The sequence below is a fragment of the Homalodisca vitripennis genome, chromosome 3 (assembly GCF_021130785.1).
Source record: "Homalodisca vitripennis isolate AUS2020 chromosome 3, UT_GWSS_2.1, whole genome shotgun sequence".
NCBI lineage: Eukaryota > Metazoa > Arthropoda > Insecta > Hemiptera > Cicadellidae > Homalodisca > Homalodisca vitripennis.
This window is the reverse complement of record NC_060209.1, coordinates 122,018,726-122,034,706: the sequence shown is the minus strand read 5'-3', so window position 1 is coordinate 122,034,706 and position 15,981 is coordinate 122,018,726. Positions and strand designations below refer to the sequence as shown.

The window sequence follows — 15,981 nt, the reverse complement described above, 5'->3', positions numbered from 1 at the left end:
TTTTGAGCAAAATGCGTAAAAAGTTCAAAATAAACTAAGTACGTCCATTGCTGATTTTTTTGTGATAATGTACAAAGATATTGGACAGCCCCGTCTTTGGGAAAGAGATGGTAGAGGGTTGTGAGGTTAGTTGACAGTTCAAGGCCACTCGCCACCAGTGAGTGTCAGGGTGTTGTGCCTGCCTGCCGACCAGTCGCATGGTCAGGTATTTTTTAACAAAATAGAGAAAGACATGGAATTTCACAAAAAACTGAGAAAATTATACTTGCAAGGTGTGTACTGGTGACAGAAGTCCTGGAAAAGTTACGAATTTTAATGAAGGTTTCAGGTAAATCGCAGACACCTGATTAAACTTTATGACTGGGATTATGACTTTGTGACAGAAATGTTATGTTTAAAATATATGGTTTATGGCGTTGTGATAATAACTAGTAATGTGTCTAAACCAAATCTCGAATCTACAGAATCTTCAAGAAAGATTCAGGTCTGAAAACCAATTGACGGGATTCGACAATAGAATCTGAAGAGACTCGCCACATCATTAATTATAAGCTGATCATCATTATACAAATTATCCCCCATTACAAAAACGTTTTTGTCATATTTTGTGTTTGAAAAATCGTAAAAAGACAATCTTATCAATGAATAGTCTTGAGTTTTTAAAATAGTATTTTTCTTGCAGTTATTATTAGATTTACGTTCGTAGATCTCCGCGAGTCTGTTGCATATCTATCTGGACAATAGCTGATCGGTGTTACGTAAATTACTTGTTGCGAAAACGTGTTTTTGTTTTATTTGTGTATGAATGTATATGGTTAATATATAGATTACCTAATTAACAAATTATTCTAGTTCAGTAAAGTATATTTTGCTTGTAGATGTGTATTTATGTACATGCATCGCCGCAAGTCTGTTGCGTATATTCGTGGACGACAATGATTGGCAGTATGCGCATTACTTATCGCTAAAACATGTTTATTTTTGTGTACCTTGCATATAAAAAAGTCAGAGAATTTCTTTTAGCCAACACCCTGTATAGTTATGTAGTCTAGTTTGTAGTGGTTTATGGCAGTCAGTGGTTACCACAGTTTGTTACTACATTTGAAAGGAATATCATAATACTCGTGTTTCTTTTATTAATACAAATAGCTCTTCTATTTTAATGTATAGAGTGTAATACATTTTTTATATTGTATTTGTGCTGATAAAAAGTGTTACAAGACACGTCTTCTCAAATACCCTCATTTATTCAAAATAAATTTAAATTTACGCAAATAGTGTAATTGTGACAACATGTCTAGGTCTAAATATTATCTTTTTTAATCAAAATTAGGTAGGGCATAATTATAAAAAAAATACATTTTAATTACCAGATATATTTTTAAGGCAGTAAGTAAACATTATATAGCCTTGGAATAGACTTACGAGGGCTACAAGTTTTGGTTCCAGGAATTTTAAAGATATGTACTTGAAAATGTGGGAATTGCACAGGAATTTCATGATTGAAGTTGGCTGAACACCCTGTAAAATGAATTTCCATTGTTGTAGTTCTAAATTATCTTTGCACAGAGAAAATATATTAAATAGTCCTTCAATGCGGTTTAAAACCTGATAGTATTTTCCTGTCAGTCTCTGTTAGGAAAATACGGTTTCATGTGAATACCATGTTTTTGTGAAGACACTATTCCTATTCATCTATCGGCGGCAGTCTGAACTATTTCAAGTAGTTTTTATCTCACTAGACAGAGGTCAAATCACGTTTTTGTAATCACTCGCTTTTTTGTGTTATTCAGCTGGTGTTTTTTAGATCATGGGTATGTTGTTATATACTCTAACCAAAGTGAATTAATTTTACTATTCTGGTTTTATTCATATTTTAGTTACTTGAAGTACTACATGCATTTATAATCTTTTATAAAGCACAGGTTATCAAAAATCTTGTATTATTGTGTAAGTAGTGGTAAGCAGTGCTCAATAATTGTTTTTATTACGTAATTGTTAGTAAATATGTAGATTTAGTTGATTTATGTAAATAATAACAATAATTATAATGGAATTTAATAGAAATTTTCAGGTAAATTGTGTTATATTTTATTTTGTGCTTGTATGTTGAAAATGTATTTCTACTACTTTAACAAGCATAAAAAACTCCTGTAGCAGGCAGTAATGATTTAAAGAAACTCCCTTTTTTAAAAGTGTCAGCTATTCTTTTTTTTATTTATTCTTTGAAATGACAACAATTACAAATCATTTTTTTCTTAAATGCAAATACCCTATTGGGTTTGTCTGCATTTCACTAAATACACTAATTACTTATGTTATGCTTTAAATTAATTTGTGGTCAAGTCCATGCAGTTCTATTACAAGAGTAAACACCTCACCAATAATGCAGTTACAATATAAAAAAATAATAAATACAAATTTCAAATGAACATACCAAAATTTCTCAAGAAAAACAATAGCAATAATTAATTAACATTTATAAAAAATAACTTAATCCTAACAACAATAAATATATATTCAAGGATAACAATAACAACAACAAACAGAAGAAACAAATATAACATATGCATAATTTAACTCAATAACAATATACCCAAAAACATGTTTTAAGCTCAGATAAAATCATTCAAAGAAATTCAGGCTTAAATGTTCAAGTGTTAAATGTTAAATGCTTTAAAATATTGTACACAATAATGTGTTAACAAAAAAAGTTAAGTTTTAGCATTCTGAGACACTTCTGGGTTAATCCATTTCAAAAACACCACTTTGAATTAAAAGAGTTGTTGACAAAATTTATTTTTAATTTTCATACTAATAATTTTCATTCTAATAATATAAACTACACCTTACAGAAAGCAATGAGACTTGCCATCAATTTTTTCTGGGTAGAAGCTTGGCAGTATACTACTTCTTAAAAATATTCAGGCCTAAATACTTCATTCTTTTCTTTAATGGACCTTTAAACTTCTTTACACCAAAACATCGTCTATTTCAACCTTTAGTATCTCAGAACACAAATTAATATTATCAAATATTTACTAAATACTCTTTATCTGTATAACAAATGACTAAAATTTGATAGTTGAGACTATTTTGGGTTTTGTAGATAAATTGTTTTAACATGAGAACATAGAAAATGGCAACACTATCACCAGCCTGTATCTTGACCTAAGCAAGGCTTTTGACTGCCTGGGACATGATCTTATTCTAGCTAAACTACAAAATTTAGGAATCCAACGAACAGCACTAAAATGGTTTGCAAGTTATCTAAAAGGACGAAGCCAAATGGTAGAACTAAAACACACAACAAGAGGATTTACAAATACTGTCAGATCTGAATTGGTACCGACTAACAGAGGAGTTCCCCAGGGCTCTGTCCTAGGGCCAATTCTGTTTGTGCTGTTTATCAATGATTTTCCAGAACATCTAGAGGAATACAGTAAGATGGTCATGTATGCGGACGACACTGTGCTGCTTACTGCAAACAGAAACGTAGATCAACTAGAAGTGAACACTTTTATTGCCTTCAATATGACACAAGACTACTGTATGAAAAATGAGTTAGTTCTCAATGAAAGTAAGACCAAGCAAATGTTATTTGGGAATAAAAAGTCTACAGTATCTGAGATGCCCAACCTGACAGCAGCTGACAAAATCAAACATCTAGGTGTCATACTTGATGAAAATTTATCCTGGAATAATCAAATGGACAATCTTTGCCTAAAACTCGGGTCAGCTCTCTATGCCATAAAACGAATCAAGGCAACTAGTACCCCTGAGGCAACAAGGACTGCATACTATGCATTGTTTGAAAGCCATTTACGCTATGGTATTACTGTCTGGGGTGGATCCACTATGGGCAATCTCAACCGCGTCCTGGGTATGCAGAAAAGGGCAATCAGAGTAATAGCAGGCTTAAGTCCAAGAGATGTTTACCGGTACAGAGATCGGTACCAATTCAGATCTGATAGTATTTGTAAATCCTCTTGTTGTGTGTTTTAGTTCTACCATTTGGCTTCGTCCTTTTAGATAACTTGCAAACCATTTTAGTGCTGTTCGTTGGATTCCTAAATTTTGTAGTTTAGCTAGAATAAGATCATGAGATACTGTAGAGATGTTTTCAAGAACCTGAACATCCTGACGGTCACTTCCATCTATATCCTAGATACTGTCCTTTACTGTGTAACCAAAGAGCCCCCTAAACAAAGTGACGTGCATGAATACAACACCAGATATGCAGGAAACTATGTGCTGCCAGGTCACAGAACAGCCATGTATGAAAGGAAACCGTTGTATGCAGGAGTGAAGATGCTAAACAAGATACCAGACCACTTGAAAGCTGGAGGCCCTGTGCTGATGAAGAGGAAGCTACAGAGATGGCTGCTAGACAAGGCTTTCTACACCCTAAATGAATTCTTTACTTGGGGAGACCCCACATAACACTGAAGAAGCTTATCTATTATACTAATTTGACTTAAATTTGACGCTGTAACATTTCTTGAAGAAATTGTAATAAAGGATATTGTCTATTGTCATACAGGGTGCGTTATGAAAGTAATTAAAAATATATTTTTTCATCTGATTGATAAAAATCGTTAAATTCTTCAAAATAATCTCCTCCTGCATGAGACACCTGCAGAGACAATTCTTCCATGCTTGGAAAGCATCCTGGAACTACTCAACTGGAATGTCAACAGGAACCATGCAACGTGAGCTTGGATTTTCTCCATCGTCTCCCAGTGCTTTCCCTATAGCTCTCTCTTCAGTCGGGGGAACAAAAAACTCACATGAAACCAAGTCAGGGCTTTGAGGAGGCTGGGGCATCACAGAGGTGTTGTTCTGGGTCAGGTAGTTGGTAACGACGAAGGCCGTGTGGCTGGAAGCATTGTTGTGGTGGAGCTAAAAGACATCAAAGCTTTTTGGCCTGATACACAAGACCTGGTGTTTTTGTCTCTGGAGCACCTAAAAAAAAGGCTGTGTTGACAGTTTGTCCTTGCACTACAAACTCAAAATATACGATTCCTTGGATGTCGAAGAAGACAATCAGCATTATTTTGGTGTGAGATTTGCTCATGTGCTCTTTTTTTCGGTTTGGGAGAAGATTGTGTGTGCAACTTGGAGCTCTGCCTTTTAGATTCTGGATTGTTCTCAAACATCCAAGATTTGCTCCTCAAACACATTGCACTTAAGAGATATATCATTGATGTGGAAAGTTGGCTGATTTCATCACATAGTTTGTGATGAAAGAAATTACTGATATTAAAGAAATGACCTGTAGTGGTTTTGAACTCTGTTGGAGATAGTTTACTTTAGTGATTGAAACCTAAGTTCTGTCATTTGTTGAGATTTTAAAAGGGTTTCTCAGGTCATGGGGGATGGAAGAATTAGATAAATAGGTTGTTTCTCTCCTCACTTATATCCTCAATTACCCATCCACCACTTCTCGTCATAAAGGCAAGCTACTTTATCATTATTTTACACTTTACTTTTAAACTGTAGAACTGCTGCAATCAGTGAAGTCTGTCGAATCAAAGTATATATAACATCTTATTTCAATGTGAATATTGAGTTAAGGTCCAGTTCACCTTCCTCCTAGTGCAGCATCAAAATCTGACCCTCTCACAGACCTGACTCCTGAAATCTGTCACCAACTTTTTTTGGATCTCTTCAAACAAAATGACTCCAGATTTCAGGAGTCAGGCCTCTGACAGCATCGTATTTCAGACGTTGCACTAGGAAAAAGTTGAACTGGAGCTTAACTCAACATTCACGGGATCAAGTGTGCTTGAGAAGAACATACAAGCTCAGTATTATGTAACAATTATGTTCTGTTCTAGGAAATCATGACTACCAGGCCATCGTGCTTCTTATAAATATATTAAACACAAGTTTTTTTTATTTTAAAAGTGAAGTGATGATGATGACACACATAACAGACGAACGAACACGAAAGGAGATAATTCCACGTTAGATTTACTAATACGTAGCAGAATTCACAAGATATACCAGAGTGCTGCAATATTTAAGTCCTCACTACCAATGTTTAAACTGTTTTATTATCAAGCTCGCAGTGCTCATTATAATCTAAATCAAATTGAATTGTTCTAACCCTTGTTATTAAAAAATTGTCTTGATCATTGTATTTAGATATTAAGTATATATTATATGTTTTTGTAAAACTATCTTTACTGTATAAAGTTAACCAGCTCTAATCTTTTTTCCATATACAGGCTAAACACAAGATGGAGTGTTACTCATATATAAAGCTTGTGAATTTCATCCGCTCCACAAATACCAGCTGTGACACTATCATGAGTTGTGATCATCCACTCTGGAGTGATGACAAGTACATGACACCTGTCAACCAAGAGGATCCTTGGCTCATGTTTGGTAACTATATATCTTTTGCTACATATTTCTGAAAGTGGAGTAACTTACACCCTGGCAACCTGTTTGCTAACATTAGTAGTTTGGAGAAATTTGCTGTTGAACCCTGTGGGTACTCAAACAGGAATGGTAATTATATCAATATTAATTCTCTGTGTGGAAATTTATGTATCTCTGCCTCATAAAAACCAAATCAGGTCAACATTTGAGGGCTATCTGCTTAGTTTTTCCACTTAGTTGTTAACCCTTTGAAGAAAACAGTATGTCCGCCACTTTATGCTTTGAGTGCATTTTGACGTTCTCGGTACATTCTGTGATACTCGATAGAAATGTGTACATTTTCTAATTAATTTCCAGTTTTAAATCTTTGAGTTCCACACACACTACAGACCTGCGCTCTAATATAGGTATTTTCATCACAGACTTAAAAATAAACAAAACCACTCCCTTGACATAAACTTGTATAGATTAATCTCTATTTCTCCAATCTTTGCTAAAATGTTCTAAAAGATTGTCCATGCCAGACTTTATACTTTCATAGAGAAAAATTATGTCTTAACACCTTTCCAATTTGGATTCAGGTGTAATTGCACCTCATTTGCCACAGCATTCACATTAAAGAAAATTATGTCTTCCCTCAATGCTAGTAAAACAACTGTGGGACTGTTCTGTGATTTAAGCAAAGCCTTCGACGTGGTAGACCACTGCATCTACCTAGATAAATTAGAAACAAAACGGCATCCGTGGACTCTTGCTGAACTGATTCTGCTCATACCTTGTTGGTAGATTGCAGTGTGTTCAGATCAAACATTGTGAAAACACCTATGTGTGTGTTCAGACTTTGCGGGTGTAAAACCCGCAGTACCTCAGAGCTCAATGCACAGATCCTTGTTATTTTTTTGTATATCAATCATCTCCCGGACTGTCTCATTAATAATCACAATAAAGGTTCACTTACTACGTTATCTCTCTTTGCTGATGACACTTGTTTAATTTTTACTCACACTGACGATTCTTTTTCACAGGCTCATCAAGACTCTCATATAGGTTCTCCTTTAATAAGCTATTCTTAAATCTATCAAAAATGTAAATAATTGAATTTCACACTCAGAGGGCATCAAATTTATCCTTGCTAGTTTCTCTGAATGACCATCGTCTTGATTGCATATCTTCAACCAAATTTCTTGGCCTCCTCATTGATTCTAATCTGAGATAGGACTCTCATGAAACCAAATTAGTTAAAAAGTTGGATTCAGCTACATTTGCCCTGAGGTGTCATTCCTCATTTTCATCAAAAGAAGTTCTCAAACTGGGTTATCTTAGCTTATTCGAATCAAGGATTAGGTATGACCTTGAATTCTGGAGCTATTGCAATACAGCATTGTTTATTAGAATTTTCTTCCAACAAAAGAGGGCTTTGAGAGTCGTCTGGGACTTGGGGCAGCGAGACAGTTGTAGGGAGCATTTCCGATCAAGTGGAATCCTTACATTGGCTAGTCTCTTATTTTATCATACAGTCAATATTTTACTTTGGACCAAAATTGTTTTACCTTATTCCAATGCATATGACAAATATAACGAGTCAGAAAAAGTTCAAGTTCCACTTGATGACCCTCTTAGTCTAACCCTACAATCTTCAGGAGGTCCTTAATAAGCCTATATAAGTCATCCAGTCAATCTGTACATGCATGTAAACATTATTTTTAGTATTACCCCATTCCTAAGTGTATTTTATTTATCTAATGCATTTGTATGTGTTTTGACTTTCATTAAAAAACTGTAAAGTTCAACTGTGTCTATAAACGAGTATTTAGTATTGAGTATATGCTTGAATGTAGGTCTGGAATTTTGTTACTTATTTCAAATAGAGTAATAAATCTCACTCACTATTCGTATTACTGTGTTCGACCGATTCCAGGCTTGGTGGAGTATTTTGAGTTGATAACACCACTACATAATTTTCTATGCTTTTCAGTTCTTAAAAATTACAATTATCTTTTATATACTGATCATCTGTTTTCATGTTTTATGTAACAACACATATTTATTTGTAACTTTGGTATGTTTCTGTATAATATAACAAATGTTATGTTCTTATAAACAACATAAAATATTACATTTAGAAACTATGTTTATTGGTTATTTTCACATAAATAGTATTTTTGAAAGCCCAGTCCACTTCCCATTTTACAATTTTTTAAACACACAAAAACTTAACAATATTATAAATATATATTTTAATAACAAAAAATTACTTTTTCAAATTAAATTTACTCTTTTTTTATTAAACAAGGATATTCAACATTATATATATATATATATATATATATATATATATATATATATATATATATATATATACACGAGGGCTGTTTTTTAAGTAAGGGCGGTTTTTTTTTCTTAAATAAACAACAATAATTTTTTTCAAAATACATTTATTTTCAGAATTTACATACTTTTTTTAATTTTTCTACATAGTTGCCTTGTTTGTTAAGGCACTTATCATATCTTAAAACTAAGTTTTGAAATGCCTCTTCAAAGAAATTTGCCGCCTGCTCTGACAACCAGGAGTTCACGGCTGTCTTGACTTCTTCGTCGTCATTGTAGCGCTTCCCGCCAAGATGATTTTTCAAGTACCGAAAAAGGTGGAAATCGCTCGGAGCAAGGTCGGGGCTGTACGGCGGATGATTCAAAACTTCCCAGCCAAAAGAGTCTATCATTTCCTGTGTCCGAGCAGCGGTGTGAGGCCTTGCATTGTCGTGGAGGAGCAGAATTCCCTTTGTCAGCATGCCATGTCTTTTGTTCTGAATGGCGCGTCGGAGACTGGCCAGGGTTGCGCAGTAAGCTTCTGAGTTAATCGTCATTCCTCGCGGCATAAAGTCCACTAGCAAAACATCGCGCCTGTCCCAGAACATAGTTGCCATAACTTTGCGCCGTGACAGCGTTTGCTTGGCTTTGACTTTGACTGAAGATGTTGTGTGCCGCCATTCCATGGACTGTTGCTTTGATTCAGGAGTGATATGGGATACCCATGTTTCATCTCCTGTGACAATTCGACTCAACATGTCGTCTCCTTCCTCGTTGTAGCGGGTCAAGAAAGTCAAATAACTGCTTAATCTCATTTTTTTGTGATCCTCAGTGAGGAGTTTGGGTACCCATCTTGAGCACAATTTTTTAAAGTTTAGGTTTTCTGACACAATTTTGTACAGTACTGACCTGGACACTTGAGGAAATTCCATAGAGAGAGTGGTTATTGTGAACCGTCGGTCCTCATGAATTTTTGCGTCAACTGCAGTAACCAAATCTCCCGTGATCACAGATGGCCGGCCTGAGCGATCTTCATCGTGGACATTTTCACGGCCATCTTTAAATTCTCGGACCCATTTCCGCACTTTACCTTCACTCATTGTCTTGGCTCCATACACCTCACAAAGCTGACGGTGAATGTTAGCAGCCGACATGTTTCTTGCAGTCAAAAATCGTATCACTGACCGAATCTCACACGCGGCGGGTGATTCGATAATCTTAAACATTTTAAAGATCCACAGTAATGCATACAGGTTAGCTACAGAGCTGCAACTGACATGAAGTTGTTCGCTAGGAATGCCGGGAGGCGGGGCGCACGCTCGTGTATATATATATATGTTAATTTAAGATTTTAATTTTGTTATTTCTTTAAATAATCTCCCCTGACACTCAAAAATGTCTTGTCACTGAAGAGTGAAATGATCACCGGTTACAGGATTAGAGGTTCCAGTGACAGTGATGGATAACCATCAGTGCTAGGAGGCTTTACGTCCTTTGGTACTAGTCCCATCCCATTCCAGCTGTTATGTTAATGTGGAGACCAACAGAGCCAATTTAGGATAAATTGTCATTGTTGTGTTTCAATATTAGTATAGACTGGCAAGGTGTTTAAGGTACCTAACTATTGCACAATTTGATGATGTGGAGGAACCATCAACATTGTTGGATTATGGGCATCAATTCCCAGTGTGGTTTATCATATTAATGTTGAGGGCAGGCACTTCCCTTTCGCAAAGTTTCAAAATTCATTATAGACTACCAGTGTGTTTGAGGTAACCAAACTGTTGCAGATTTTGATGATGTGGAGGAGTCATCAATGCTGTTGGATAGTGGAGATCCACCCCGGTCAGGATATCATGTTAATGCTGAGGATGGCAGAGTCACTCTCTCTGAAATGCACTTTGCTGAGTTGCAGAAAACAATCAAGAACCTCAATTCACAAGTACTAAATATTCACTTAATGGTTTTTATTTCCCTAAAATTAAATATGTTTAAAAAATAATTAAATCACTTTAACTTCATAAATGCTATGAGGAACTGTCAACATCTCTAATTAAACTAACAGATTTGCTCGGTTCATTATTGGGAGTAAATAGAGATTTAGTGATATTTTATACAGGCGGATCACATTAATCTGAATATTTGATTGCTCAGGACTTTCGAATTATTATCATGTTCTGATTACTGAGGACATAATAATAAAACACCAGAAGCATGCTAAATTTAATTATTGTGTGCCCAGTAACTCATGCAGGCTTTCAGATTTTGAGATGGAAATATAAAAATACTAACTGAATATGGCTAAAGTTCGTCCGGGGTATTGCTGCATTCGGATTTCTGTGGGTTCTGATAAATTGGAATCTGTGTTCCTTTTACACAGATATGTAGTTATAATATTGATAAATATGAAGTCTACCAGAATAAATTGTATTAGCTCAGTTATCCAATAGATCTACTGACTTGTGCTTTTTTCCTAATTATAAGTACAAAACTATTACAAAATATTTTTACAAGTTTTGCATATTTTATTAATTGTCATAAACATAATTATATGAAAGAACTTGGCTAATCCACCAATCAAGCTTGTGCTCTACCAGTGCCAAGCGTTTATTACAAGTGTGTACCTGCCAGTGCTAGAGGGTTTCTATTTATTTTTGCAATGTGTTGCTAAACAATTTGTATTTCTGTTATTTGTTGCACAAATGTAATGATTTGTTTTAACCTAATTATATTGATATAGATCAAAATTGATATAGTTGATAAGGAATATTGAATAGCTGGGCTATATTCAATAAATTCACTGTAAATTTCGCTAAATTTTGAACACACAGTTGAAATTTAATGATAAAATTTTCACAAATAAAAAGATTCTGGCATTTAATAAAATCTAACAGTTGGCGCAATTATTGAAGTCTTAAAAACAAGTTCATGATTTAAAAAGAAATATAAAGTTAAGGAAAAATACAGGTACAATTAACAAACACAGAAGTTAAACAAAACTCTCAATTGTATATTGTAAAAGTTATCTAGTTTTTCAAGTGGAATAACATTTTTTAACCCAAAAACTTAGCAGTAATGAAAAATAAAACACTTGGGATACAAACTCTTTTCACATTCTCTACACATAAATGTTGATTTCCTTCTTTTCCCACCAGCCTGTGTGCTGGCTTCACTAAAAATACAGGAGTTTTATTTCTTCTGGGATCTCCAGTAGGGCGACTCAGTGTAACATTTCTTAGGACAGTCACATTTGTAATTTGAATTACTCTTAATTCTAAAAGACACTGTCTTGATAGGTCATCCACAAGAGAAATAGTAAATTATAGTCTTGTGAGACATTTGTCTGTGTTTATAACTAGGAAAATGTTTCTAAATAAATTGAATGATTATTTTTGAATTTTTAATGATTTTTTGTGACGTTTGTTTAACCATACATTAGCATTTTAGGTGTAGTTTTTAGAACGTCTGGTAAACAGGACGTTGGCACTAAAAGGTTTAATATATAACATTGAACAAAATCAGGTAGTAATGGTTGTCTTAATGAATGGGTTTGTTTTGTTGTTGATGTAATGAATGTAATTACTTCATTAAATTACATGTAACTAGTGTCTTCCTTGCTTGAAATCGTGAAATCTCTACCAGTATCTTTGGACTTAAGTGACCCCAAAAATCTTCATTAAATCTGGAGATAAGATAGTTTCACCCATAATCCCAATCTGTTCTAAATACACATAGAGAAGAGAAAGTATAGTAAATAACGTAATACTATGCAAAAATAATAGTATATACGGTACTTTGAGATTATACCGACCACACCAGAATGAAGAACACAAAAATATAAATTTATAGAAACAAACATGATACAATGAAATAACAACTCTTTAATTACAAACTTACAATGATTATCAATATTGTTAATAGGGTCAGATCCCGTTATATGTCCCCAACGCTTAAACTTTTTTCAATGAACTTAGAACGTTATAAAATGATGTAGTTGAGTAACAGGACTAACATTCCATCAATCAACAAGCATTTCCAGGTATTGTGATCGGTATTGTTGTCGCTGTTATCTCATCTTTCTCGAGAATCCTGATTACGGCAGGCCGCGCGGCATCACATGATTATTTAAGTTTTTTTGCATGGTACATAATTGCCTTTCCATTACAATTCAATTTATATTTCTGATCAGCCTCTCTAGAATTTGATATTTTACTGATAGGTACTATCTCGAGGGATGTTTTTCTTTCGTTGACATCAGCCGGAGGCACTCGCATTTTGGGTGGCGGAGTGTGATTAAGAATAAAAACAAGTTTTGAGTGTTTTTTTCAGTAAAGAGTTTAGTTTTTGTTTGGTAAATGTCTTGTTGAATTTTTGTGTTTGGAGAAATGTAGGAGTAAAACACGGAAGTACAACAAAGCGACGCACCAGCTGAACGGGCGGCGAAACTCTGCAATCACGTTGTCTACTAGACCGCTCAACTTTGACCTCTGTCTGAAGATGGGGAGGGGTTTGCGATAAGACAATTCCTGTTTTATATTGACGAAATATTATTCTACGCTAATCTAGTAATCAGTAGAAGCAAAATGTCAAATAACAATTCATGTCTGGTTGTGGTCGGTATAATCCCATTGTATAATCCCAAAGTACCGTGTATACAAATATAAACTGTAATTATTATGTAAAATAAAACAAAATTAGTAACACTTTTTTAAACCTTAGAGAAGCCAATTTCAATTGCCCTACGTGCATACATGCACTTTTTTTGTCAAATTTTATTTAATGGCAATGTTTAAATAGTATTCATAGTTTAAATGATATGATTTTATCATTGGTGCAATCTGCCAGACTCTATTGAAAAAGTAAGTCTTGCATTGCAAAATGACAAGTAAAGTCCAAATCCATCTGAAAAAAATAGATGTTTCATAATAAATTTCAAAGTTGACCACCATAATGGAAAATGACAGCCAATTTAAAACGGTTGACTAAGTAATTGTAATAGGCAAAAAAGAGGTGAAGTTCTCAATATACACATACTAGTAAAAGTTTGGTGTAAAATTAATATTTTCTGAGGTCCCAATGGTGGCCTCCATCGTATTATTTATTATGTTTTTATTTATTATCCAGTATGTCTAATCCAAATCAGAGAATTGTAATTTGAAAAGTGTAAACATTGAAAGGACCATTCTTCCTGTATGTTGACGATTGGCCCTCCCATATTCAAATGACAAAAAACAATAAAAATATATCTCCATTGGAAGCAAAAATCACTTTCTTAAAATTAAGAAAAAGTAGTTGGTTACATCAAAGAACTAACACACAGCATCAATCGGCTTACAGAAGGTTAAGGAGTATATTGCTAAAATATAATATAGCCTAACATAACATTCTTAGATTAACCTCTATGCCATATTTTGAACTGAGTATTAATTTTTGTTGTTAGACATTCTCATAATAACATTTTATTTTATAGCTTATTGTTGAACGTATAATGTATTATTGGTTAAATAATTGATCACATTTGTAAAGGGTAAACTTGTGTAAAAGTAAGTGGTACTTAGCTGAGGCTCTTGTTATCTAGTTCTAATAGCATTTAGACATGTTAGACCTAATCTATATTTGAAAGTAAACACTTTTGACTATTACACATTTAAAACATAAAAGTATAACTACAAGTTGTTGCCAGAGAAAAAATATATTTAACCATTACAATTCAGCTATTGATTATTTTAAAACTTATCTGTAATATTGTTTTATTTAATTTATATTAACAACACTACAAACAAAATATTTTGGGTAGCAGAAGAAATTCATATTGTACTGTTATACAATATTCTTGTGTAGTCGTCAACTTGAAGTGAACCTAATAATAAAACAATATTGTGATTTTTGATCTTCAGAATTATTAAATGTGATTAAATCTCCTACAAATGTCACTAACTACATGAGGTTCAGACCACTACAACATTATTAATCTCATCTACTTCAAACAATGTCCAATTGGTAAGGCACTGAAAAGCATCTTAATTGAATTGTGCTTTGCCAACAATATGAAACAATGATGTGTCTTAAATTCCAAGAATTATTAAGAATTACAAAAGTATAAACTTCACATTATGTCAGACATTCTTTTATTCAGATCTGACCAGAAATTCTTTACCTTAGTTTGAAATGTTTGTCCCATTTTTTTTATTTTTATTTAGTTTTCTTATTTGAAATTTTGCAACAGTATAATCAGAACATTATTTTTACTGAAAATTCAAGTTATTTGCATGATATACAAAATTGTGAAAACTGGTTTTGATGTTGAGAAAATAAAAATACCCTTAGAAATTTTGTGGAGATAATTTTTATAATTTCTTTTACAAAATTGGGGGAAAATTAACCTAAGATAAAATATTTAACATTCAAACTACCGTTGCTATACCTGAATTCACAAGCAATGGAATAGCAAACAAATAAACCAAACAACAATGGTTTGTTTTTTTGTTTGCAATGAATTCTGAACATTTTAGTAGTACAACTATTGTATTAATGTATATTAAACTGCTACAGTTGTGTTTTATTCCTTGGTAGATAAAAGAGAAAGATGAGGTGATATCGCAGCTGGTAGCAGACATGCAGCGGATGAAGGCAACGTTAGGGGAGGTGATGGTGGGTGAGTCGAATCACAACGTTGTACTCAACCAGAATGTGGGAGCCATTCGGCTTGAGGACGATGAGGAATATTTCAATACTTATGCTCACTTTGGAATCCATCATGAAATGCTCTCTGTAAGTGGTTTTGCTGTACTTAAATATCAGTTATATCATAATGGATTTTTAATGATTATTGTGTTTTTGTATTCTGTTACAATCACTGTAAGTTGTGCTGTATAAGCTTAATTATTGTTAGTTTTAAGATTTTGACTTACCTGTAATAATGAGCTATATTTATGACTTTGTCAATGATTTTGTACAAAATTTTTGTGGCAAATAAAAATGATGAAATTAAATGAAATAAAACATATCAATTTTAAGTGGAATTGGATAACAACTTTATTGTGATCACCGTCGTGTGAAACCCCCCACAGTAAGCAGTGTAAGCATTATAAAAAGTAACTCAACAGTCAAAGTGTAAGGGTGTTTGATTACGAAATATATTTTTTCCAAAAATATTTATTTTGATGTCCTGATACTCAAAATTGGTAATCATAGATTCAATGTCAATTTAACATGTGGTATTAACCTAATGAAATGAGCAATATATTTGAATTTTGTAAGAACAAATAGTGAGGTTTATTCCTA

General features: G+C 33.6%; 1 protein-coding gene across 1 annotated transcript in view; it reads left to right on the top strand.

The window, feature by feature from the left end:
• Positions 1-15,981, top strand: part of LOC124357461 (protein arginine N-methyltransferase 1) — a 41,275-nt gene that overhangs the window by 5,077 nt on the left and 20,217 nt on the right. The window contains exons 3-5 of the mRNA XM_046809285.1: positions 6,234-6,393; positions 10,488-10,639; positions 15,271-15,468. Of these exons, the coding sequence (XP_046665241.1) occupies positions 6,234-6,393; positions 10,488-10,639; positions 15,271-15,468 (510 nt within the window). The remainder of the gene's footprint in view (positions 1-6,233; positions 6,394-10,487; positions 10,640-15,270; positions 15,469-15,981) is intronic.